The sequence below is a fragment of the Protopterus annectens genome, chromosome 3.part1 (genome assembly GCF_019279795.1).
Source record: "Protopterus annectens isolate FY-2018-M chromosome 3.part1, PAN1.0, whole genome shotgun sequence".
Classification (NCBI taxonomy): Eukaryota; Metazoa; Chordata; order Ceratodontiformes; family Protopteridae; genus Protopterus; species Protopterus annectens.
This window is the reverse complement of record NC_056732.1, coordinates 55,331,488-55,358,987: the sequence shown is the minus strand read 5'-3', so window position 1 is coordinate 55,358,987 and position 27,500 is coordinate 55,331,488. Positions and strand designations below refer to the sequence as shown.

The 27,500-nt window shown below is 39.7% G+C and overlaps 1 protein-coding gene across 1 annotated transcript in view; it reads right to left on the bottom strand.

Annotated features, from left to right (window-relative positions):
- Positions 1-27,500, bottom strand: part of LOC122797630 (neural-cadherin-like) — a 796,015-nt gene that overhangs the window by 487,492 nt on the left and 281,023 nt on the right. The window contains exon 10 of the mRNA XM_044066174.1: positions 7,036-7,206. Within this exon, the coding sequence (XP_043922109.1) occupies positions 7,036-7,206 (171 nt within the window). The remainder of the gene's footprint in view (positions 1-7,035; positions 7,207-27,500) is intronic.

Sequence of the window (27,500 nt, the reverse complement as noted above, 5' to 3'; positions counted from 1 at the left end):
TTTTTTCTCAGCTTATCAATGCTCCAACAAGATACAGCAAAGATCTTGCCTGCCAATCTACATTAGACTGGATTCTAGTATCCCACCCTACCAATTTCCCCTCTTCTGGTACACTGCCTAGCTCCCTGAGTGATCATCTACCAGCTTATTCCCTTTGAACAAACTCCCAACACCTAACAGTACACACTAAAATTGGTTAGGAACTCAACTAATTTTTGTCAGCATAAATTCATCGATCTCCTACAGGAAATAGACTGGACACCCCTTAAACAACTCCCCCTTAATGATGCTGTACTATACTTTAATAACACGCTGTACTATACTTTAATAACACCTTCCTTCACATACTTAATACACTAGCTCCCATTTGTATGATAAGAATCAAAAAGAACTCAGCACCATGGCTCTCTAAGGAATGTAAACACCTGATGAAACACCTGATGAAGCAAAGGGACCTAGCCTGGTCAACCTGGAAACTAAACAAAAATGCACAAAATCATGTTAATTTCAAAACACTCCGTAACAAAACACTCTGTAACAAAACACTATGTAACAAAACACTATGTAACAAAACACTCCGTAACAAAACACTACATAACAAAACACTACGTAACAAAACACTATGTAACAAAACACTATGTAACAAAACACTACGTAACAAAGTGACAACACTAATCAACAGAGATAAGAAGTCATATTATTCCCTGCTTCAATTCTAGCATAAAACCAACCCCAATAAACTTTGGCACTCCATATCTTCTGTACTTAACCCTGGAAGAAATGGAGAGCACACCCTATCACCTGATACCCCTACATCATAAATAGCCAAAAGCTTTAACAAGCACTTCATAAACTCAATTTCAGACCTACTAAATAACACCCCTAATGCTGGACCCCCCCACCCTTCAAACTACTCAGACACCAATCCCAGGCCAATTACTTCTAACCCTGTCATTACTAACCCCCATACTCAACAAAATGTCATACAAACACATTCTAATTTCAGCCCATACCCACTGACACCATTAAGAAACTGCTACAAAAACAAAACCCTGCTGTATTTCAGCTGACAACCCCCCCCCCATACTATCTCAAACTGGCTGCTAACTCAGTCGCCTACCCATTCAGTATCCTTATAAATAGGTCTTTATCCAATCAGAAGTACCTAACATATGGAAACAATCTCACATCACCCCCATCCACAAAGGAGGCAACTCTTTTGATCCATCCAATTTCCATCCTATGTCCATCTTGTCACCCATAGCCAAAATTCTCGAGAAAGGTATCCATCAGCAGGTAATGCAATATCTATTGCAAAACAATCTTTTAACCAAAACCCAGCATGCCTTCCGACCTAGCCACTGCACAGCTACAGCCCTATTATCTTTTACAGACACAGTGAACAAGGCCAGAGATGCAGGATGCTAAACAGCCTCAGTATTCCTTGATCTCTCCAAGGCCTTTGACACAGTGTCTCACCCCTTACTATTAAACACACTGTCTAACTTAGGCTTCTCACATAACACAGTAAAATGGTTTCAGAGCTACCTCAAGGATTGTAAACAAGCAGTGAAATGGTCCAACAAACTCTCACACTTTCTCCACAACCCTACTGGAGTCCCCCGAGGCTCCATCCTAGGACCCCTACTCTTTCAACATTTTCACAAACAACCTTCACACTGTCTCTCACCCTGGGACCCTCATTCAGTACGCTGATGATTCCACCATAATCTGCACTGCTCAATCATTACCAAAACTACTCTCAAAAACTCAACAGTCCTTTACAGCAGTTGAATCCTGGCTAAGAAATACCCAACTCATTCTTAATTCAAAGAAGACAAAACTAGCACTCTTTCATCCCAAAAACACCTCCCCTGTCACTGATCATTTCAACATCCTTGCATTTGACAACACTGCCATAGAAATAGTGCAGGAAACCAAACTTCTAGGTGTTATCATTGACAATAAACTTTCATTTGACCCCCATATACAGCAAAATATAAAGAAAACTCATCAAAAACTGGGACTCATATAGAAACAACATTTATTTTTACTGCAGCAACCAAAACTACCCTTGCAAAAACATTTTTACTTCCCTCTCTTCTGTATGGTGCCCCTGCCTTAACTAACTTACAAAATTCTACCCTAAGCAAGTTGGAACAGTGCTACAACAAAGTTTGCAAAGTTTGCCACAAACATCACACACACCACTGTAAACCACTCCTAGAATTAAACTGGGTTGAACTCCCCAACCAACTTGCCTTTATTCAGCTGTCCACCTTGCACAACCTTATTTTCAAGCCTACTGCCTGCCCTGCACTAGCCAATCTAGTCACACGTTACACACCAAATCGATGCCTATGATCAGAGGACAAAAATCTCTTAGCTACCTCAAAACCCACAAGAAAACCTGGTCACTCTCTGTATTCATACTTTCTCTATATACATTGGAATTAACTACCTCTAGCTAACAGGTTCATTCCTGGCCTAACCAATTTCAAAGCCTCTTTAAAAAATCATCTCAAAAATACATGGCTCTGCTCCTGCATAAAGCCTGCCGAATGCTCAGGTCTTCCTCTTTCTCTCACATTTCAATCCCTCTCAGACTGCAAGATCCTAAAGCTCTTCTAACTCCTTCTCTGTTTCTGTACCATATCCTTAAGCTGCTGCTCAGGCTTTATTGCTTCTATTCTTAACTCTCTCTCGCTATATGTCTGCATCACTAACTTTCTGGCTGCTATTTCTGCATCATGAGAGTAACTATTATCGTCTGTAATGTTTTAACTGTACAGAACTGTTTAGATGTGCAGTAATATATTACAACATCTTGTAGCAGTTTGTTCTTTCAACTTATTTTTTGTATAGTGTTTCTAATGTAATTTGTATTGTATTGTTTATACTATATTTGTATTATACTGTATGATTCAAACAGAAGTTTAAAGCACACTGATGGTCAAGTCACAAAGTCATTTAGCTGCATTTCAGGTACTATAGTTAACAATATACAAAGTACTTAATGTAAGTGATATGACTGAGACATCTCAAGGTACTAAGAAAGCTGCACAGAATGTTCAAGCTGCATTCTCAGGGATGTGTGTTCTGTATCTGGGTTATGTGATACATTAGGATTTGTGCATTCATGGTGTGGTCCAATAATGTCTCTTCAGCACAGACAACACCCTGGTGACATTCGTTTTAAAAACACCACCGATGACATTCTGTAATCAGTAAATCTCATGCAGGAATTAAAGGCCCAAAAGCACTCTGATGGTCCTGATAGGAATAAAAGTTTTATAATTCAGTGTGTGGGATCTGTACAACAGTTCCCTTAATATACATTACCAAAATAAGAATGTGAATTGTTAGCCCTTCTGTGTGCACAGCGACTTGTGTCTGGGCAAGTTAACTAAAGGACTGTCAAGGCAATTTTGAAGAATCACTTCACCTTAGCTTATGTTTATTTGTATTTATTTGTTTGTTTGTTAATTAGGGTAGAGTACTGATATCAATGGATCATTTTCAGGCTCAGCACAAGAAACAATCCACAGCCAAAAACAGATAAAAAGTTTACATCAATCCAAGCACATACAAAATGCATAAACAAAAGAGAATAGACAATGAACAGAAGTGGATAGGTATATAAAATGAACAAATATTGAAATTCCCAACAGTAAAGTCAACTCATTATATACATAATAAATAAATATTTTATATACATAGTACATAAACATTAAGAAATTAAGTAGCAGAAGCATTGGTAAACAGTCATAGCATAAAGCACCCTGACGTAGAAACTACAAACAAGATCTAGTAGAAGGGATCCTCAGGTAACCAGTCTGCTTTCTAGAAAGGTGTGTATCTTCTGAAGTGTATGTAAGCAATCTCTGCAGTTCATAGGTTCATAGGTGTATACTAGGATATCAACCACTACGGTCCTTATAAGCCTAACCGTGCAACCCAAATGTGGCCCACAAAATTGATTTATATAGGGAGGGGGTGATTTACTGACTGCCTTTATACATCAGAGACATAGGCACTATGTCAGGGGTGAATTTCTGATTACCCCTCCATTGGTCCATGTCGCACTTAAATAGGGATGTGTTTTGTGGATGTGCAAAAGGTTCATCCAATAGCATTCAGGTATGCCTTGCATGACAGGTAAATATCACCTTTTAGACGTCTATATGATACCCAGTAAAGAGACAGGACTTTGAGGTGATCAGCATAGGACATTGTGTTCACTCTCTGTATTATTTTTGTAAGGAACCATTAGGGGCATTTCAGTTGCTGTATGTGTCTGGTCAGGTATGTACTGAAGGGGGTTAGAACAATAAAAATAAATAAATAAATACTCTATGATGGGTCTTGATGAGGGACAAGTACAGTGGTATGATCACCTCTCTGGACCAAGATGTCATGCCTTTATTTATAAATTGAGCAACATAGAAGGTTGTTTTCACTATTTTAGACACATGTTGGGTGAAGGCTATGTTACTGTCTACGTGAGTTCCCAGATCCCTGACTACTGCATTGACTTTTAGGGGTGTTTTATATGATGAAATAGTCTCCTGGGGTGGCCAACTTCCCAAAACTTACTATAATGCATTTCTTGGTATTTAGTTTTAAGACATGGCTTTGGCACCAAGTGTTGGTCTGTGTTAGACCTTCCTGAAGAGTGTTCTATTACTGGGGGAGTCAATGACTGCTCTCAGTCAGCAACCATCTGCAAATTTGGTTAGCCAGAGGCCTTTGACACTGGCTTTGACACCAGGAAGTAAATGGCAAAGATCAGTGGGCCCAGGACAGCACCACTGGTGATCAGCCTCTTTGTGATGGTGGCTTCACCATTCCTAACCTCTTGTGTCCTATCCATGGGCCAGCTAGCTATCTAGTGTGTTATAAAGGGGCATATGCCTTGTTCCAGACTAATAGGTCTGCAGTTTTTCGGATCTGTTGCAGGTCCTCCTTTATGAAGGGGAATGACCATCACAGTCCTCTATTCACGTGGTACAAAGCCTGTGTTAAGAATTTTTTTAAAAAGTGATTCCAGGTGTCCTGATAAGTCATATTTTAGGCTGTTCAGGAGGCATCCCAGGATGCTACCGGGGCCCCACTGAGGTTGTGTTCTTAGCTTTAGTGAGTGCAGCCAGTACGTGTTCCCTAGTTATAGCTGGATGGTTATGTCTGAGGGTATTTCTTGTGGGATGGTTGGGGTGATGGAGGGTAAAGTTGGAATTAAATTTATCCATTAACAGGTTTGCTATATCACCAGGCTCAGTGAATGTGGCACCATTAACCACCAGTTCACCACATCACTATGTGCAACCCTTGCGATTTCTGATAGAGCTGAAGAATGTCTTACAGTTATCTTTCATCTGGAAGGCTATATTAACCTCAAAGTTGGCTTTGTTTGACCTACTTCATCTTCATGGGAATTACCCTTCCTGGTTTTAGCCATATTTTTTCCCTTTTGTTTTATATTTTTTAATAGGTCTTCAGATAAGTCACACTGCTCAAAATTACACAATCTCACAAATTCCATGGTGACCTATACTCTAGACAAGTCCTGGAATGGCCTCCCTCTAAACATACAAATCACTGCCAGCTATTCTCCCTTCAATATAAAGCTGAAGGAATACCTTATAGACAATTGACTCTGCCCATGCTGCTCACTGGGATAAACTCATCTCTCCTGCTACCTTCTCTCCTCATGTTCTGTCATGTTTTACTGCTGAGTTATTTTCTAGTGTCACTACAACATTTTACTCAATGCAATTTTTTTACTCTGTAATTCATGCCACAGACTATTGTGCAATATGTTTATAGGTTCATAGGTTAGTACTTGGCTACCTGCCCTTGCAAGCCATTTTAAGCATAGCCAATTATCCCTTGTGAGACTCAAACCCTGCACCTTGAGCTTGTAAGGCAAACACCTTAACCATTAGGCCACACTCCCACCCTCTGCTCTAGATTCATGTTTCAAGAACCTAGGGACTATTGTTCTAATTGTTGATACTTTATTTCCTCTCTATCAATGTCTTATGTATTATTTGTAATATGTTATTTCTATTATTGTGTGTTCTTATTTTTAATTTTGAATATTTAGAATTTACTTCTACGTATCTTAGTTACTGGAGTTTTTCTCCCCAGGTCTCTGCTGAAAAACTTGCCCAGTCGGGCACAACCCAGTAATTAAATGTAATTAATAAATAAATAAATAAATAAATAAATAAATATGGCATGGCATCAGGACGGTATCTTTCTAGGTCTAGTTATGGGCTTACTTCTGGTAGGTACAACAGTCCTATGCAGCCATTGAAATGGTTTACAGGGTTTCTGAGAACAATTCACATAGGTTGCTGTGTTCTTGGGATTTGGAGGTGCACTGACTTTTTACAAATAATCACTTAATAACAAGGTAATTTGCATTGGAGGTGGAGTAGAGAAACAAACCCTGACTATAACCCAGGTGAGTTAAGTCCAATTAGTGGTCCAGACACTCAGTTGTGCTGGCAGGGAAGATTGGTGCTTTGTGGAAGGGAAGTGAGTGGTGGATGGACAGTCACCTTGGTAGATCTGGGTAGTCAGGATTATGGCTGGAGGCTGAGCTACAGCCTCTGGGTGGACTTGAAGGCATCAATGCTGTTTGGTCTGAGGTAGAGATGTCCCAGTAGCCACAACTCATGAAACAGTGTACCCACCAAATACTGCATGGACGTGGGGGTAAAGGCTTATATGTGGAGATCAACACCAACCTGTCAAATACCTGGGACTGTAACAAAAAGAAACAACAAAAACTTTTATGTTCTGAAAACTGCTGCCATTTAGGCAGAATAGTTATGATGAATGACTTGGGATGCATGATTTATTTTTCTAATAGAAGCTCTACAAAAAGAATGATACAGACTTAAAACACTGTTTTTAAAACAAATGAACACCAAATGTATTGCTATATTGTAACCTAAAGATGCTCAAGTGCACACTTGTTGCAAAGCAATATTTAGAAGAAATACCTAACCTTCTAAGGATACTTACATTGATAGCGACTATTCTCGAATTTAGGATCATTGTCGTTTACATCAGCAATGTAGACAGTAATTTGGCATACACCGATCAGGGGTTCTTGGGCCTGGTCTGTAGCTGTTACTGACACAGTGTATTCACGTTGCTTCTCCCGATCAAAGCTTTGAGTGGTGGTGATGACTCCTGTGAAAGGAAGCAGAGCTTACATGCAGTTAAAACTGGAAGGTTTACATTTGGTACACTACAGACAGCATCTTCTGAAAGGACCTAAACTTCCAGTTATTTAAAAAGAAATTTTACTGACAAACACAAAACATGCATTTTTGTGCAGTGGTATATTTTATCAGTAAGTTGCATTTGTGTTTATTTGTTTTATACAACTCTGCCCCTGTGTTACAGTTCCCTTCCTACATACATATATATGGATAATTCATGCATATTTTTAAGCTGTTCATGGAATAAACATTTTAAAGAATAAAGACATTAATGTGTGCAAATTTTACATAGTCTATAACCTCGGCAAAAACTAGGAACCCAGAAGGCATTTTTCCATTCTTTCCCATTTTTTATCCCTTTCCAGGTACTAGAAAGCTTCTGTGATGAGCTCCCATTGAAAAACATGTACGTATCTGTGTCTGTTTGTAAAGCGCACTGACTACTTGCATGACAAAAGGTGATACTGTCTGGCTAATATTTCCAGTTATGACAAAAATCTCCTGCTGCATGCTTCCTGAGCAAGAAGTCAGTATAAGTAAGAAAACCAGAAACTGTAATAACATTAAAAAGAAATATTTTGTAATTATCAAGAGAAAAAATATTCTGGCAACTGCTTAAGAGATGGCCCAAGTGAAAATAAAACACACTGCTTATACAAGTTTATTTCATATCTGTTTATATTATCTTTACTATTAACTGTTAGTTGTATCTAAATTGTATAATGTATCGTGGAGCTTTTCTCCCCCGGGCCTCCAGTGAAAATGGGTCAGTTCGGTCCAGTGGACTTCCCTGGTAATCAAACTGCAAATAAATAAATAAATAAATAGTCTTTTGCAGGCAACGTCAGCAAACTGAATTTTATAATGAAATGCCTTGTCGTAAAATAATAGGATCACAAGCTTTTTCAGTTATTTACTGCAGCTTAAGAACATGTATGTATGTGTATGTATGTGTGCGTGTGTGTGTGTGTGTGTGTGTGTGTGTGTGTGTGTGTGTGTGTGTGTGTGTGTGTGTGTGGGTTTTAGTTTTCTATGTATAAGTTCATCGATTCATAGGTTTATCCTAGGCTAATGACCCCCAGGGTCTTTATAAGCCTATCCATGCAACCCAAACCAGTTTTGTCCCCTGAGTACCTTGGACTCCTAAATGGTGGAGTATGTTACTAAGGAGGTAGTTAAGGGCTATACTGGGAGTATGTTAGTTGGGGTTTAATTTACTTACTGTTGACCTTTGTCCATCAGAGACATGGGGGGCAGAATAGGGGTGAATTTGAGATTTCCCAGCCAATGATCAAGGTTTCATTTGAATAGGTTCAGGGTTGAACTTTGCTTCACATGGATGGGGCGCTTATTCCATAGTGTGAGGATCATTTGAGACACATATCAGTCTCTTCAGCATGTCACAGGCAAAGTTCAGGTCTTTGGATCAAGTGTTTCTGGTGCTGTTTGTTTTGCAGATGTGCAAGAGATCCATCAGAGCAGGGTCTAAGGATGCCTTATATGTCAGGCATAGCTGTATGGTATAACTGATTCCAATTTTCTTTTTTTTTTTTAGTTGTCATGCCTTAAGTCACTTCACTTACTTTTTCTATAACTCAAAATGTCATTGCCATTTTGAAAGGAGTTTATTTTCAGCAGTGAGTCCATTACTTTAGCTCCTGGTTTGAATTCTCTGACATGACCATTTCTTTTACATGTTCTCTGACTCTCCACGTGTTCTCTTACTGCAAGTATTACAATCCTTAATGTGGTCTGGAGGTCTGGAAAATGTCCTACATAACTTTAAAGAGGACGCTTTTTCTTTCTCAGATGTTTTTTTTGCTAGATCTAGCAAGCATCACAGATGTATGCATGCAGAATTTAAAGCAGAATAAAACCAACTGAGGCTTAGGATACTTCTCTACAGCAAAGAGAAGATGTAGAATCAATCACAAGAAAAAAGGAAAACACTGTTAGACCGTACTGTTTTCCTCACTGATTGGTAATTACCAAGCCTCACTGTAAGTGCTTTAGTCTTTAATGACTTCTTCAGACAATAAGGTAAACATTGTACAAATCACTTAAATAGGTGAATTGAAAATCTATTAAAACATGTGATGAAAAACAATCGAAGGTGGTGAAATCACAAACAAGATATACATGCATACCTCTCAACCTTTTAGCAAAAGAAGTCTGAACAAAGCCAAAAATAATGGAGGGATAAAAGCCCAAAACTAGGAACAGATTTTAAACATTGCTCTTATAAACTTGCAAAGTTGTTAGAATAAAAGATGGATGTTGAGTTAACATGCATTTTCTGAAGGATATCAGGTCAGAAACTAAAGTGTCCATCATTATTTAGTGATTTTAGTCCTCAATGATTTGCCAGAAAACCACCAACTGTGAGAATAAGACCAAAAATATGAGGAAAAATCTGGACATTCTGTGAGAATCTGGACAGTTGAGAGGTAGTATGTATGTACTGATTTTATTTTATTTTACCTTTGTTAACTGGGATAGTCCGACTGGATGTATGTCCATTTTCAGCGGAGGCCCAGGGAGAAAAGCTCCAAACAGTAACAAAAATATCATTACATATCACATATCATGGATAGCATAATAGAATATTTACAGAGAACATAGAGACAATCCATACAGAAATTACATATAGAACTTTTTTTATATATTTTTTTTTACATTAAATCAATGAACTACCATTTTTAATAGTTTCGTTAACAGTTGTTCAGAGTAGATAAATCTGAAAGCTGCAGTACAAGACAGGTTACATAGCGGCTGTACACAATCCGGAGAAAAGATTAGCCAGGCTTGATACAATAGCATGTCCATTTTGATCTCAGGTATTGTTTGAGCTTAGCTTTGAACTGACCTAGAGAAGAGAGAGAGGTAATCTCAGGTGGTTCAGAGTTCCATGATCTGCTTCAGAGTTTGTAAAGAGAGAGTCGCCGGCTAGGTTGTTAGTTTTACATGTCTGGATAAGGAGTCTGTTGGAAGAATGCAATGGTCTAAGGTTGTTATACAGGATGACCAGATTTTTGAGTGCAGGGGTGTTTTCAGGGTTGTATATAATTTTGTGGGCCATAACCAGTTGGTTATATAATATTAGACTAGGTAGTTCAAGCCATCCAAGCTGAATTAGACTGATGCGATGATGTGTCCTGAAAGGCAGCCCAGTGGCAAACCTGGCGATGTGATTATAACAGATAGTGATTTTGTTCAGGACAGTCTTACTAGTATTACGGAGAAGAGAGGATGCATACAAGAGAGTAGAGAGAAGGTGAGATTGAGCAATGGCAACCTTGGCTGGGGGAGTCAGGAAGTTTTTTATTCTGTACAATGAACCTAGTTTTTTATTGATGGTTTTGATCAATTGGTTAACATGTAGGTCGAATTTTAAGTTGTTGTCGATAGTGACACCTAGTAGTTTTGTAGAGTGGTCAGGTGAGATTATTGTGCCATCCTTTGCTTTAATTGTAAAGTTAATGGTGCTAGACCTTTGTGTTGGTGGGAATAACAGCATTTTAGTCTTTTTAGAATTCAGTATCAGGCGACGATTGGTAAGCCAGTTTTCTATTGTGTTAAAGGTAGTCTGGGTAGCTAACTGTAACTCTGTAACGGATGTTGCTGAGCAAATCAGTGTAGAGTCATCTGCATATTGGATACAGCTGACTTCAGTTATGACAGTGTTCAAATCATTGATGAAGATGGAGAATAACAGTGGGCCCAATATAGAACCTTGTGGTACTCCCAGGGTGTTAGGTAGCAGGGTAGAGAGTTTGGTCTGCCAAAGTACAGTCTGCTGTCTACCATTTAGGTAGGAATAAAACCATTGAAGGGCTTTGGGATCTAGACAAAATGATTGCAGGGTATGGATTAATAGTTGGTGATCCACCATATCAAAAGCTTTGGACAGATCCAAAAATAGAGCAGAAGAAATATGGTTATTATTCTGATTGAGGTTTATGGTATTGGAAAAGACTAGGAGGGCTGAGGTAGTGCTATGGTGAGGTCTGAAGCCATGCTTGGTATCTGCCATGAGGTGGTTATTTATTAGGTGGTACATGAACTGTTTTTGAATACATTTTTCCATTATCTTTGCTAGAGGAGAGAGTATAGCTATAGGCCTGTAATTGGAGAGTTCAGTAGAACTACCTGCTTTATGAAGAGGGATTACATAGGATATCTTCCAGATATTAGGAATTTTTGCTTCTACTATGGTGCGATTGATAAGTAATGACACTGGGTAGGCAATGGCATCAGCTGATTTTTGTAGGTATTCAGCCGGAAGTTGGTCAGCCGAGAGTGTGGTGGGTTTTAGTTTTCTGATTAAGGTATGGATAAGTGATGTGGCAGCAGGTTGAAAGCTAAATAAGGGTAGATTTTTAGGGGTGGAACTATCTAGGCTGTGGGAGCTAAGAGGCAGTTGGCTGGCTAGGGCTTGGATTGTCTCGGTAAAGAATCAGTTAAAACTGTCAGAGACTGCTTCTGATAAATTAATATAAAGGTTCTAGTGCCTGAGCTTCCAGCAAGCATGAATAAGTCATACATATATTATTTTGTTTAATCCCAGCCATCTGCATGCATCCAATTTGGTACTCTTTTAATACTCAATGTCATACAATCATTAATATTGCCACCTCTATGGTCAGAAGTGACCACAGCTATGACAGTAAACAAAGACTGCTTGAAATTTTTGCAACCTTGTGCATGTCTGCTAAGAGAGTTATTCATATTATCATTTGTAATAACTAGAACATGCTCATATATTTTCTGCTGCAACTATCTGCTGGTTTTCTGTATATAAAAATGTGAATAGCACACTCTGCTAATGTGTCCGTCTCGAGTGTCATAGCATAGTCAGATAGGGGTTTGAATCCTGCAAATGGCAAGTGTGTGTTTTTGGCTGAGGGGGGTTAGTGTGTGTGAGGAAAATGTCCCTTTTAACCTATGAACCTATATACCCCAGGGATTACCTCAGTGTCACTGCTCGACAGAGGCACAGCAAAATAATGGGTATAGTTCCCCATACTAAAGGGGTGGCGTAAGCCACAAAACGATGGGCTAGGCTTGTAAATGCCCTCGGGCAGATAGCCTAGTATGAACCTATGAACCTATGAAAAGGCTTAACACTGATAACATACAGCAAAGTATACAACACTTTTAGAAGTGTTTATGAAGCACTCAGTATGTAATCTCTTAAACAAAGAGGGCATCAGCATTAATAAATGTAGACTGCTGACAACAGCCACATTTAAACATACCCAGTTTAATACGATGTTTTTCAATATCCTTTGCCATTATAACCTGTAGAATATGTTTGAAATGTTTCTCTACTGATAGTAAATAGTGACCTTTCTCCCAACCTCTTACAAACATTCACAAGGTTACTAAGAATGCACTACTTATTATTATTATTACTATTAGTCGCAGCTGTCAATGTAAAGGTATCTACTGTCTAGGGAAGAACCATCAATATGCATCTATTTGCTCCAGGTGAGTTAACTTCTGTGTAAAAAGAATGTGGGACTATGAAAATACATCCAACAGTAAGTTACAGCAGATGAAAATAAGCCTGCGCCTGATCCCTACACTAGCAAGAGATCCACTCTTTCCAAAAGAACAGTTCCAAGGATATCCTTGACAAATGGAGGCCCTACAACATCTGGAGTCCACAGCAGTTTGTATAAATGAGATGGTCAGTACTAGAACAAGAGAAAAATGCCTTCCAGTTGATGAAAATGCCTAAAGATTTGACTCACGATTGTGCCATGAAATGCCTAAGTGCAGACAGCTCTGCAAAGGAACCTCCAGCACCAAAAAATGATGAAATACCAGGAGACTCCTGCACTGCAGGTCTGCTACCTCCACAGTGGGGGTGTTTTTGACCCTGTGGAACCAACAAAATAACCAAGAGGAATATTCTGTATTAGAAGAGCTGGGACTCAGGGTAAACCACAGGAATTTCCATCTCTTTTCTTAAAATGTTTACATTTAGTGAGCTAATAAACCAATTCTGTTATAAAAGGGAAGGAGGACTGTACTGTAAGCAGTATTCAGAACTGAATGCGCTCCATACATTGGTAGAAAGCAGTCAGATTCAGAGTCAGTCTGAAATCACAAGTTTAGAGTCACATTTATTTATTTTATTTTATTTATTTTACATTTGTTGACCGGGATAGTCCGACTGGATACATGTCCATTTTCAGCGGAGGCCCGGGGAGAAAAGCTCCACAGAGAAAAAACAGAAAAACAGAAAAACACATAGGTTTACAGGTACATAAATGAAAGGCATGACAAATTAACATTCTTTATGCTTTCCTTGGCATGATTATTGTATCAACAAGACAGTAAAGAATCCAGCTCAAAATTACAAGTACAATACAAATTCAAGAGACAAATTCAAGAGACAATAATGTTACAATGTTCAAAAAGTTCTACACCATTGCAGGGTTCCAAGTGATCATGGAGAAACTGATTACAGTAGAACGAACTAAATAGGGTAGTAGTCAGTTTATTTACAAATTATTTGATGCCAAAAAAGAGGAGAACCCCAGTTAGCTAGTTCAAGTAGGATAGGATATGCTGTAGTTCAATTAGCAGCTAGTCTGGATTTGCACATGAGCATAGCCAATGTGCCTTAAAGAATTGTATAAGATGTTTTTTAAATTGAGAGAGGGAGTTAGTGAGTCTTAAGTAGTTAGGGAGGGAGTTCCAAACCTTTCCTATTGTATTGGCGAAGAGAGCATCACCATATTATTGGATTTGGTGGTTTGTACCAGAGATCTGTTGGAGGAGTGAAGACTACTTAGGTTAGAGTAGGGGGTCAGTAGGTTATTCAGTGAAGGGGTTTTGTCAGGTTCCTTAATGATTTTAAATGCTACAGAGAGTTGGTTTAGTTTGAGGAGATTGGATAGTTCTAACCAGTCAAGTTTCTTTAGATTGTGGCAGTGGTGAGTTCTATAAGGAGCCCCAGTTATAAATCTGGCAATGTGATTGTAAGTCACGGATAGTTTATTAATATCGCATATGTTGAGGAAAGAGAATACAGGTGAGGCATAGAGAAGTGTGGAGAGGAGATGGGTACGGGCGATAGTTAGTTTAGCGTTGGGAGTTAGGAAGTTCTTGATTCTATACAAGGATCCGAGTTTCTTATTTACAGCTTTTATGGTCTGGCTGATATGCAAGTCAAATTTAAGTTTGTTGTCAATAGTCACCCCTAGTAGTTTAGTGTTGGTATCGGGTTCAATTATGGTCCCGTTTTTAGACTGAACGGAGAAGGTAGTATTGTTAGCTTGTGTATTGTGTTGCACTAGAGGACGAGCTGAGGTGGGAAAGAATAGTAGTAACTTAGTTTTTTTTGGGTTTAGGATGACATTCCTCTCAAAGAGCCATTTTTCTACTGTAGCAAAGCAGTGTTGGGTTGTTACTTCTAAAGCAGGGAGAGTGACATCTGAACAGATAAGGGTTGAGCCGTCTGCATATTGGATGCATATGGCTTTGGGGATGACTGAATAGAGTTCATTTATGAAGACGGAAAAGAGAAGGGGACCTAGTATGGAGCCTTGGGGAACACCTATGGTATTGGGTAGTAGTTGAGAGAGCTTATTTTGCCATTGGACTGCCTGTTGCCTTCCAGAGAGATAAGCAAGGAACCATTTGAGGGCTGAGGTGTCAAAGTGGAAGGTTTCTAGCGTGTGGAGAAGTAGTTGGTGATTGACCATATCAAAGGCTTTTGACAAGTCAAGAAAGAGAGCGGAAGATATTTTTCTGTTATTACGATTTGTATTAATTGAGTCAGTAAAAGAAAGGAGGGCGGTGGTAGTACTATGGTGGGGTCTGAAACCATGTTGGGATTTGGTCAATAGGTTATTTAGGGTGAGGTAATGGAGAAATTGTTTATGAACACATCTTTCCATGATTTTGGCTATTGGAGACAAAATTGCTATGGGTCTGTAGTTGGACGGTTCGGTAGAAGAGCCACCCTTATGGAGTGGTATGACGTAGGATATTTTCCAGATCGAGGGGATAGTGGCCTCGGTAATAGTTCGATTAATCAGGATAGAGATAGGATAGGCTATCGCATCTGCTGCTATTTGTAAGTATTCCGCTGGGAGTTGGTCTGCCGAGAGGGTGGTTGGTTTGAGTTTCTTCAGTAAGATTCTGATGTAAGAGGTGGGGATAGGCTGTAATTTAAAGAGGGGGAATGTATCCTCAGAAATGTTAGCTAGGGGAGAGGAAGGAGGGGGTAGTTGATTGGCTAGTGACTGGATAGTTTCAGTAAAGAAGGAGTTAAAAGTATTAGCTATGTCTTCTGGGTTTTTGCCAATAAGTGTCCCAGGGGTAGGGGTACCTGATTTACCGGGATGGAGGAGATTATTTAAGCCAGCCCAGAACTTAGAATTTAGAATTTAGAACTTAGAATTTAGAACAATATCTCTTCTCTGTTCAATAGCTGAAGCAAACAGGTGAGCCTGAGTCTTCAGCTGAACATACACCAGCAGGTCCAACAATAAACCGCTTGCCTGAGTAGTACTTTTTATTTTAATATAAGGTAAGAAATATATGAAGCACAAACTGTACAAGTTCTTGACTACATTCTTTTCATATACTTTAAAAACTGCAGCACTTACCTCTAACGTTGCCATTAGAGACTCCCACACATTTGTCTGTACAGCCAGGACTTCTGGAAAGTCTGGGAAAATTAGGTGTTTTGGCTCTTTCATAGAGGCCCAACTGCAGGGAAAGGTGCCTGGCACTGACCTCTATTAGTAGTATTTTTCCCAAGTTGAGCACTGACCCTCCTATTTGTCCATTTACGCAATCTAGAGAGCACAGTATTAGTCACAAGCACCACAGGAGACCTCTCGAAGTATCTCCTTGGCAACCCATACATCTTGTCTGTGGGTGCAGCAGCCTACACATCCTATGTAATAAGGTTTTACACCACTGATGAAGGTCTTCTAAAGACGTGTTGTTCATTCTGATTAAACAGAACCTCATTCATATGGCAAGAATCCAAATTTTTATTAATTGCAAGTAAATGAACTGGATCACAAGGGCCCCTTTTCAGTCATGACCATCATCGGCTTAAATGGATATGGAACAAACATCTCCTGATGCCGATCAAACAGTATATAAAAAAGAGTGCATATAAAGACTGTGTATCCCTTGGACCGAAGGACATATGGGCCACCCTGAAACTGATTATATGCACGATGTATGGTTGTGGTCCCTTGGACCGAAAGACACATGGGCCACCCTGAAACTGATTATATGCACGATGTACGGTTGTGGTCCCTTGGACCAAAGGACACATGGGCCACCCTAAAACTGATTATATGCATGATGTACGGTTGTGGTCCCTTGGACCAAAGGACACATGGGCCACCCTGAAACTGATTATATGCACTATGTACAGTTGTAGTCCCTTGGACCGAAGGACACATGGGCCACCCTGAAACTGATTATATGCACGATGTACGGTTGTGGTCCCTTGGACTGAAGGAGACATGGGCCACCCTGAAACTGATTATATGCACGATGTACAGTTGTGGTCCCTTGGACCGAAGGACACACAGACCACCCTGAAACTGATTATACTATGCACAATGTACGGTTGTGGGACGGCATACATATTTGTTGATGTCAGATCCAAATTACTGAAAACAAGTCTAGCATGACATTTTTCTCTAATTCATAGAAGCGTTTCTAAAGAAAGTAGATATAGAAATCAACCTACAAGTGGACAAAAACAGGTAGCCATAGAAACTGCTAAAAAGTGAAAGAAAGTATACAAATATTTTGACTAGGAGAAAAGAAACTGTGAAGCCTAAAATAGTGACAAGTATAAACAACTGCTGGTGCTGATCAAGATGCAACACATGAATGGTTAAGTAGAGAGACTAACTGAAATCAAAAGATTAAAGACAAAAAATGAAAACCCAAGAAAAGGACTGTATATGAGATGGTTCACAAAATACATAGAAAAAGTGGGAGATACAGACAATTGTAGGGTCTCTCATACAGCACTAAAAAGAGTTGCACATTTAATTGCTGACTGTGATGTATTTATGAATGAGGGTCATACTAATATACACAATAATACAATAGTATTGTTATACAGGAAGCTACAAATATTGCACTATACAAATATATAGGAAGTACTGGCAATGTGAACCACAAACAGAATTATGATTGGTTCTCTGATTATAACCAGTTTGTTATAAGTCTGAGAAATGTATGCCAAGAAATTCACTTTAATAGCAAAGCTCAAGGGGTGAATCTTGACATCATTTCCGAAACCACAAAAACTACTTGGCTATGATCAGAGAGAAACAATCATAATTATTTGCAGAATATGGACTTCCACCTGCTCTGTATACTACCACTTTGAGAGACAGAGAGAAAGAAAAGTGCAAAAGAGAGAGAAAAGAAACATTAGGAAGGAGAAGTGTTTTACAGCTTTCAAGATTGAGACACTCTTAGCACTGCCTCACAAACAATGGACACACATGAAGTGTATCTCTGCCCGTTTAACTGCTTTAAAGTTGTAATACATGTCGTACTCCTACACACAAAAAAGAAGTGTGGCAGTGCAAACGTGTATTACAGCTTTTAAAGCTGCTTCAGCTTTCTGATGCTAATATATGACAGCTGCTATTTTTGCTCTAGCATGAAACTAGAGTATAACAACTTAAAAAGGTGCTTAGAAAAATGTTTTAAGCACGTCTTCATCAGAAAGTTATTTAACAAGATTTCATTTCTCTTTGATTTTTACAGCATAATTGCAAAGCTTATATCACAAACAGTTACTACCCGCGGTAGTGGTGCTGCGGTAGCGTTGTCGCCTCACAGTAAGATGCTGTCGGGTTCGATTCTCAGCTAGAGCGTCTTCTGCGTGGAGACATGCGTGAATGGGCATACCTTCGTTGAAGGTTGTGCATCAGGGCTGGTAACTCGGCACGTAAAAATAAACTACCAATCATTAGCGGACCAGAGATCCGCTGTGGTGACCCCTAACTGGGAAAAGCCGAAAGACACAACAACATATCACAAACAGTTGCTGAAACAAAAAGGTAGCAATCAAGTGTGATCATCCAATATCAGTAGTTAAGAAACTAGAGACTAGTTAAGAAAACGACATACTGTACTTGAACAGAAAAGGAAAAAAAGCCCCATTAAATAATGAAATATCCACCCCAGCTACTATAACGCCCTGTGTGCTGAAAGACATAACGTTATAAAATATTAAGACTGACAAGCAGAAACCAGCGTGATGTCATACAAGCGCACCAAGGTAGCTCCAGCAGTAGTACAAGCAGCTGGGTAAATAAGGAAAATAAATAATTTCCACGTGCATTTGACTGTGCGGGTCTATATTATATTCTCGAAAGCTGACATTGTCGACACGAGAATAGCGAAAGCGCACAATATCGAACGTGTAAACGGAAATCTCCGTAAGGGGAGATTTCCGTTTACTGCAATGTAGTGCGGTCTCTGAGTTGGTATATTTAAGTAGTGGGGGGTGTGGGGGTGCAGGGGGGCTTGCCCCTCTGCTTAAACCCATTAGGGTACTTTTTTTTTTTTTTTGTTATTATAAGTTCAATGTTTGAAGACATTGACCATATATGTAAGTTATCCCACATGAAGGACAGAATGCAAATCTGCATACAAAGTGACTGCTAAGAACGGTTCTGCTATAAAATGTGAACTTCCTGAAATTGAACATTTCAAAAGAATGAAAAAAATGCCTGTAAACCAAAAGCGAGAAAAAATGCATTTTTTCTTTTTTCTTTTTTTTTTGCAGGAAACATGGTCAGCACATGATTAGAAATTATACCAGAAATGATTTCCAATGGGAAAAAGCATTTGGCATTATGTCATTTGCATTTTTTTCCTGTGGGCTACTAACACTGAAGCAATTTTTCCTTGAGAGTGTGTAGGAAAACCACAAAGAGCAACACTCTTGGCAAACATCAATGACTGAATCAATATTGATTCTGATTTAGGAATGAAGTCTATTCCTGTCAAGAAATTAAAATAACCAAACATTTGGAAAAGTTAAAAAAGAGAGACAGATAGAAAGCTCACAGTTACATGGGCAAATATAATTTCTGGAGAAATATTTTGATCAGCATTTGACAAATGAATGGTGAATGAGAGGTGAATTTAAACCAAAAGATGAAAAGCTGATAATGGCAGGCACAAAACAATGAACTGCATACAAAATTGTTTGGAAAAATCAATAGAAAAAGTGGGAGATACAGAAAAATGCAATCTCTGCAGCGGAGAAACAAACAGTTGCTCAGCTTGTGGTTGTAATATATTTATGGCAGAAAGCGCAGTTATATAAAATCTTACTACAAAAGTAGAAGTCCTTCTTTTCACTGCTACAGTATTTATAACATGTGGGATCTCCTGCCAAGGATAGCCCAACATCCAGCCAGTATACCAAAGCCTTTTCATCCCCCTAGGGTGGATAGGAATATGAAGATAGGTGTCCTTTTGTTTCTGTATTCATAACGTGTGGGAGATTACTGAAGCTACTGTAAAAGATGGGAGCACGGCACAGAGGAACCATCCACAAATCCAATAAAGGATAACCCTGGCAAATTTTGCTCTGCCTCTGGAAATGACAACCAGCTTGTAATGTTTAGCAAACATGTGGACAGAGGACCAAGTGGCAGCATCAGGGATGGAGCTAGTATCCAAATGCTTGAAGAAAGCTCCAGAAGAGGCCACTACCTCACAGAATGAGCCCTAACTGAAAAATTAATCCGTTTCCCATGAAAGGAATAACAAAAAGTAATGACCTTAGAAATCCAAGAGAAGACAGTTTGCTTAGAAACCACCAAACTCAATGTCCTACTATGAAAGGAAACAAAATGTTGTTCAGATTTGCAGATAACTTTTGTCTTATTCAAATAATACCTGAGCTGTCTATGTAAATCTAAGGTGTGAAGAATGTTCTCACTAGCAGATTGTACAGAAGGAAAAAAGGAAGGACACTAAACAGACTAAGAGACAACTCATTGAGTACCTTGGGCATAAACAAAGGATTAGTATGCAGAGGCACCATGTCCCTATGAAAAATCAAAAATGGGGAAATTCAATCATAGCCTGAAGTTCAGCAACCTTCTTGGCTGAAGTAGGGCAACCAACAAAACAATCTTCCAAGTGCAGTTTTACAAAGAAGGAAAGTTGCTCTTAAAAGGAGCCTGAGTCAGCTTTCCAAGGACAAAATTAATGGCCCAAGAGGAAGGAAAAGGTTTTCTTGGAGGTCTGATATGAAGAACATCTTGTAGAAATTGTTTGACTTCAAACAAAATGAGAAGTCAAAGGTCGGTTCAAGAGCAGACAAGACAGGATTGCTGACAGATGCGCTTTAACAGAAGATATGCTAAACCATGGAGCAGTTCACACAAATAAGAAAGGACCAAAGGGACCTCCACTGAAAAGGGATCCTTGTGATGCTTGAAAGACCAAACAGAAAATATTTTCCATATAGGATTTTCTGGTAGTGAGTTTCTGACCTCCTGCAGAACCCCAGGCATGTCCTTAGAAAAGAGGTGTCTAAATGGGATCAAAATCCTACCACCCAAAGTGTCAACTTAAGAGTCAAAAAGTGAGGGTGGATGAGAGACCCACTGTCTTCTGTGAGAGGGTCCATATGGTGAGGTGAAAAAGGTGTCACCAGCAAGATTCTTGGGGAGTCTTACTCTGGGAAGAAGAGGAACAGGAGGGTAAGCATAGAGGACTATCTCCTTCCAGGAAAAGGACATAGCATGCACCTTCCAAGTCAGAGGACTTGGGACTCTGAAACAGAAGTGAGAAAGTTGCCTGTTTGGAGGGTTAGCAAAAAGAACCACTTGAGGAATACCCTACTGATGTACTATGTACAGAAACACCTCTATGTAAAGCACCCATTTCTAAGGGTGTGTCCTAGACCTGCTCAGGGAGTTTGCCCCTAAGTTGTGTTCTGAAAAGATGCAGACCACCTGAATGGTTACCTGATGGAGGACAGCCAAATCCCAGGCCTGAAGAGCTATTCTGCAAAGAAAATAAAACCTTGTGCCCCTCTGTTTGTTAATGTACCACATGACTGTGGTGTTGTCTGCAATGACTTTTAAAAGGAGATGGAGAACAAAGAAAATGGAAGACCTGAAAAGCCAGAATGTGCACCGTCATTCCTTTTGTATCAATGTGGTCTGACTTCAGTTGAAGGTGTGATGCCCATGCCCTGGCCCAGCAATCAAGGAGCCTCAATCCTCACCACTAACACCAGAGAGGGTGTCTCATATATAGGAGAAAAGGATAACAAATACACACAGTAAAGTGCAATTTCCCTTAAGAGCACACAGAGATCACAGTCAGTCTAGGGCTGGTCGTTCCCTTGCTCCTCAGGTCCCCAATAAGACTCCCCACTTGCACAGCTATAGGGTCCAGATCTCAGCCTAGCTGACAAGCTAACCTCCAGTACCCTCTCTGTCCAACCAGTGCTTCATGTCCCTGCCCAAGTAGCTGACACACACACACACTTTGAGATAAGTATTTATACAACTTCACAGACACTCCTGGGAAAGGCTGACACAGATTCTCCAGCTGTGCCCCTATACCCAGACTATACAGTAGTAATTACTGCCACCACCAGCTAATAATTATCAGCTACCCAAAGGCCCTTAAAAGGGTGTCCAATTATTACTGTGCAGTATTATTATCCAATAGTAAGTGTGACTAAACAGTCTTAAGGCTTATTAGAGTGGCTTTGTACAACAAACTCTATAAATATGTAATGTACTCTAGAGCTTAACTTATCTGTACATAAACCAGCCACAGTTGAAAAGTGTTTAAAAATATTTAATAAATACTAAAAACGCAAGACAATAATACTACACCACAGTGCTATTCAGGAGTTCAGAGATCACACAGAAACTTAAAACAATACAGTAGGAAAGTTCTGATCTGAATACAGAAAACACTTAGTCTAATCTTTATAGTCCTAGCTATTTCTTCAAGAAAACACACTTCTAAGATAACTTACTTAAGACAACAGGCAGTGCTGTAGGTTGGATATCAAGACAGGAATACTTACAGTCTCTCTCTGAGCAATGTTTTTTTAAAATCACTAACAAACATTTCTGCTAGGCCCACCCAGATGACATCATTCTCATTTAGTTCCCATTACATAATTTCTTTGACAGCCTGGAGTTCCCAGGCCAACAGGCTACATTATTTAGCAAGCTAACACCTGCTCAGGAAGCTACAACAATAAAAGACATTTCACATGTACACTCTAGTAATTATTCCTTAAGTTAAAACAATAGAAAAAATGTGCTAGTCCACACAGACTGACTCTGAGCTCTACAGATCAAAGAACATACAAAACATAATTTTAATTTCAAAGAACAGATGTGAAATGCTTGACTTAGTTTTCCTTACAGCAGATGGCAATGTTGCTACAATCTTGAAGTTCAACATTTTAGTATTTTCTCTCATTTAAGAAACAAACCTGTATTTTACATTTATATTTACAAATGCCAGAATTATGTATCATATTCTATTTGACCAGGCTGGCAGCCTTCACCCTTCTCTACCAGTCTTCACAGAAGGGACCATAAATCCTGAACCCTCAGATTGTTGGAACAGGCTCCCCACCCCAGTTCGGAAGTGTCTATGAATAGCTCCTGAGCAGTGGTAGGAGTCTGAAAAGGCAGTCCCAGATTGAGGGAGGTCTGCTGAATCCACCAATGAAACTTGAGTTTCACTAAGGTTAGTAAAGGAAATAGAAACTCTAAAGGATGGCAATGCTGGAGCCAAACATTTTGACGTAGCACTGAAGTTTCCTCATATGAAGCTTGGCAAAGGGAATCATGGGGATGGTAGATGCCATGAACTCCAAGGCTCTGAGAAATTACCTTGCAGTACTGAGAGAAAGAGGGAGCAGAGAGTGGAAGTAGGTTGTTAGAGACAGAACTTTGGGAGATGGAAGAGAGGCCAACATTGTGTGGTTTGAATTCTGCAACCCCAAAAAATATGGTCTTGATAAGGAGTCAGAACTGACTTCTTGAAGTTGATGGTGAATCCCAGACTGCACAGAAGAGGCATGGTGAAGTGCAGATGCTGCAAAATCCTGGATTGGGAGAGATCCCAAAGAAGCAGGTCATCAAGATATAGGAATACTTGGATTCTATGAAGCCTGCAAAAGGCTATGACAGGGGCAGACATTTGTTGAACATCTTTGGGGCTGTAAAAAGACCAAGGAGCAAAGAGGAGAACTGAAAATGAGAGGAAGAAACAGAGAAATATAAAAACTTCCTGAATAGAGGGTGAATAGGAATATGAAGATAGGTGTCCTTTAGATGGAAATAAGAGGGGAAACACAGTCTGGAGGGAAAACATCCAAAAGGAAGGAATATTTAGAAAGGTATTTAAAAAGGAAAGATGAAAGGTCTCCATGACTCCTATTTTCTGGGAACCAGAAACATTCTGGAGTAAAACCCTGTTTCTCTTTGGGATACTGAAATTGGTTGAATGATGCCCTGATCCAGTAAATCCTGCAGAACTCCAGAGAAATGAGGAAGTTGATCTGGAGGATGTTGAGGAAGACCTGAGAAGGGAGGAAGGGATTTCCATACTATAATATAACCATGATGGACAATGGACAGAATCCAAGAGTCTGAACGTATCTGTTGCCAAACAGGGAGGGACAGAGAAAGCCTGAGAGACAGAGGAATCTGGTCGAAGGGAAGGGGAGAAAATATGTAAGATGGAGGAAAATTTGTCCTGAAAAGGGGACTTGGAGGATTTTGAGTTTTTGATGTCTGGGTGGGTTTGCGAAAATATGCTTAAGAACCCTCTTCCCTTTAGAATGATGAAGAGTTTGCCTATGTACAAATGCAGACTTAGAAGGACAGTTTCTCTGAAATTTTGGTATGAGAGAAACATAGATTTGTTTAAGATCCTTCATCGCTTTACCTTTGTCTTGTAGATTCTTAAACAAGTTAGCAGCATCTGTACCAAAGAGATTCTGATTGTCCAAAGTAGCATCTAGGAGCTTGGCCTTAATACCATCAGGTAAAGCCTAGAGGTGAAGCCAAGAGTACCTCTTAATAATTGAACTGAAAGTAGCAGCTCTAGGGGATGCATCAGCTGCATCATAACTATATACATGGAATTAACTGCCCCCTCACATCAGAACTACCCATAATCTCTCTAAGTTTAAAATTTGACTTCACTCTCATCCCTCTGGGAATGCTCCTGCTCTCACCCCTTTGATACATCTACCCTTTCACTACCCTCTAACTCATCCCTAGGCCTTCTCCTATTTCAAAAACATCCTAATAACCACTTCTTGATCTAATTTTTTCTGTACTTTTTTTTTCAAAAGTGTCTCTCTCTCAATTTCCTCACTCTCTCTCATAGTTTCATAGGTTAGTACTAAGCTAACTGCACTTGCAAGCCATTGTAAGCCTAGCTAATTAGGCCTTGAGAGACTCAAACCCTGCACCTTGTGTTTGTAAGGCAAGCACCTTAACCATTAGGCTACCCTCCCCCTCTTTCTCTCTCTCTCATAGGTTCTTACTAAGCTAACTGCCCTTGCAAGCCATTGTAAGCCTAGCCAATTAGGCCTTGTGAGACTTAAACCCTGCACCTTGTGTTTGTAAAGCAAACACCTTAACCATTAGGCCACCCTCCCAACCCTCCTCTCTCTCTCTCTCTCTCTCTATAAATTTCCTCATAGCTTTTTGGTTACTGAATTACATAATTCAAAATGTTTTTCTTTTATGAACTACTTGAAATGTTTTGTTTCTTTATTATTGTAAACATTGTAGTTATGAATTTTACAATATAATTTTGTAAATACTGAATCATGGAGCTTTTCTCCCCGGGCCTCCATTGAAAATGGTTCTTCTAGGCCCAATGGACTTTCCCGGTTAACAAACTGCAAATAAGTAAATAAATAAATTTGATAGAGTGACGGGCAACCTGAGAAGAGGAACTTAATGAGGAGAGAGCAGCAGTCACTCCTTCAGAGTCAGGATGGTCAGAGTGTCCCCTCTCCTAAGCTGTAACAAAAGGACCAAAACATACCTGGTCATATGGGTTTGATAATTAATGGCCCTAAACACCACAGCAGCAGAAATGTACACTTTTTCCCCCCACCTCTTCATAGCTCTTTATCACAGGGAAGGAGTTTGGAAGAGGACAAAACTTTGGATGATTTGTCAGCAGAAAGAGAAACCACATCAGTGTCTGAAGAAGGACACTTATAAAGGTACTTAAAGACTTCAGGCACTTTATAAAAATGGTCAGGTTTCTTAGGGGCCAGAGACTGGGAATCAGGAGCCAAGGAAGTAACTACAAAACATCCAACGAGACATCTGACATGGGGGGGAGGGACAGAAGAAGGTTTAGGACACTATCTGCTACAGCTTATAATACCTATTTTGAATAACAGAGACTTGTGAACAGTTCCATTTAAAATATTCCATCATGTGAACTACTGTCACCCCAAAGTATGACTACTCAAAGGCAGAGTCAGAACTCAAGGAATCATTTCTAAAAGAGAAGTAATTTGTGAAAAGGAAGCTTATGATGCAACCCCTGAATCCCTGTCCTCATCTGAAGAATCAGACTGCCTAGTCCTTTTAGCTGAAGTAGAGGACCATGTTGAAGCAGGAACAGACACCCCCTGAGTTGAACTTAAGGCCATCAGGACACTGAACAACCCTTGAGTAAAATCCTGCCATTCTCTCTGAGGGTCCTTAGCAATGGGAGGTATGTGCTTAGTTTTCTGCTTCTTCTTTAGTAAAACTGTTTTGACCAATCTAGGTGGCTCAGAGCCATGCCTAAACTCAGTAAGAGTACCAGGGACCCTTCCCTCACCAGAATCTGGAGAATCCCCCTAGGCCCTTTGGAAATGATCAGCCATGGTTCCACCTCAGCATCCCCTGCAGATGTTTGCTTTGCCTCAGAGGACATGTGGGAAGCCATTTCCATGCTGACTTCTGATAGGGTTATAGCAGAGGAAACCAGTATCTGCATAGGATGGTCTTTGAGGTCTTCATTCACCTCGAGACAGATGTCCGGTAGAGGCTGGACAGCAGCAGAGTTAGACTAAGACATCTTGGTCTTCTTTTTAAGAGATGGCTATATTTTGGAGAAGACAGATTCAGCCATTACACCATGGGTCAAAAGTTTGAGAAATTGCTTCTCAAGATAAATACATAGAGGAGGCAGATGGCTGGGAAGCATTTTCGGAAAAAAAGCTTTACAAATGGTACACTGGGTATGCTTGTGTGAAGCACCAACGCAGAGCAAACACTTTTAGTGACCGTCTTTATTGGGAATCTGCCTCCCACTTTGACATTTTCCCTTCCTAGATGACATGGACTCTTAAGTACACAAGAAAGGAATAAAAAGAAGGAATGTCAATGGGGCACTTATCTGTAAACCATTCGGTAGAAACCAGCTCAGCGAAGGGCTTTCACACTGACGTGCAACTGTGGAGTTTGGACTGGCGGCAAAAATGGTCCGAGTATGGAGTGTTCGTATGTCACCTTTATGTCCTATGCCTATGTGGGGATGTAGCTGAAGAAAAATTACACTAAGTAGCGTTACTAAAGTGTACTGTGTACTGCGAGCCAAAATGATAAGATATTAAGACATGCAAGCAAACACTATAGCAAGGATACTGTTACCACTACTAGGATCAACTCAGTTAGTAAAAATAATTCCCAAGTGTATTTAAATATGAACTACAGAAGGAGTTAATTCTAGACTCACTGTGGATATTGAGAACAATATGTCAGGAAACATCAAAGAGTAAAACAATGCTGATTTTCACAAACTATGATTTAGGTACACGGTCAGTTTATTTATCTGTTTGGTTTGTTAACCAAGTTGAAGGGCTAGTGGTCCACAGACCCTTTTCAGCCATCACTTGAGTCAGTGGCAGATCAGATACATTATATAAACGATAAAAAATATTTCAAGATACAGATATATGTTTTACACAGAAAAAGAGATATTATAGAGCAGCACTGTATAATTACATATTTATTTATTCAACATTTGTTAACTGGGAAAGTCTGACTTGGAACGGAGCCAATTTTCAGCAGAGGCCCAGGGAGAAACGCTGCAGATGCATGTCTTTTTAACATGGGAGGAAATCGGAGCACCAGGAGGAAACCCACACAAATGCAAGAAGGGCATGCAGACTCCACAGAGAAGGAACCCCAGCTGGGAATTGAACTGGAGAACCTC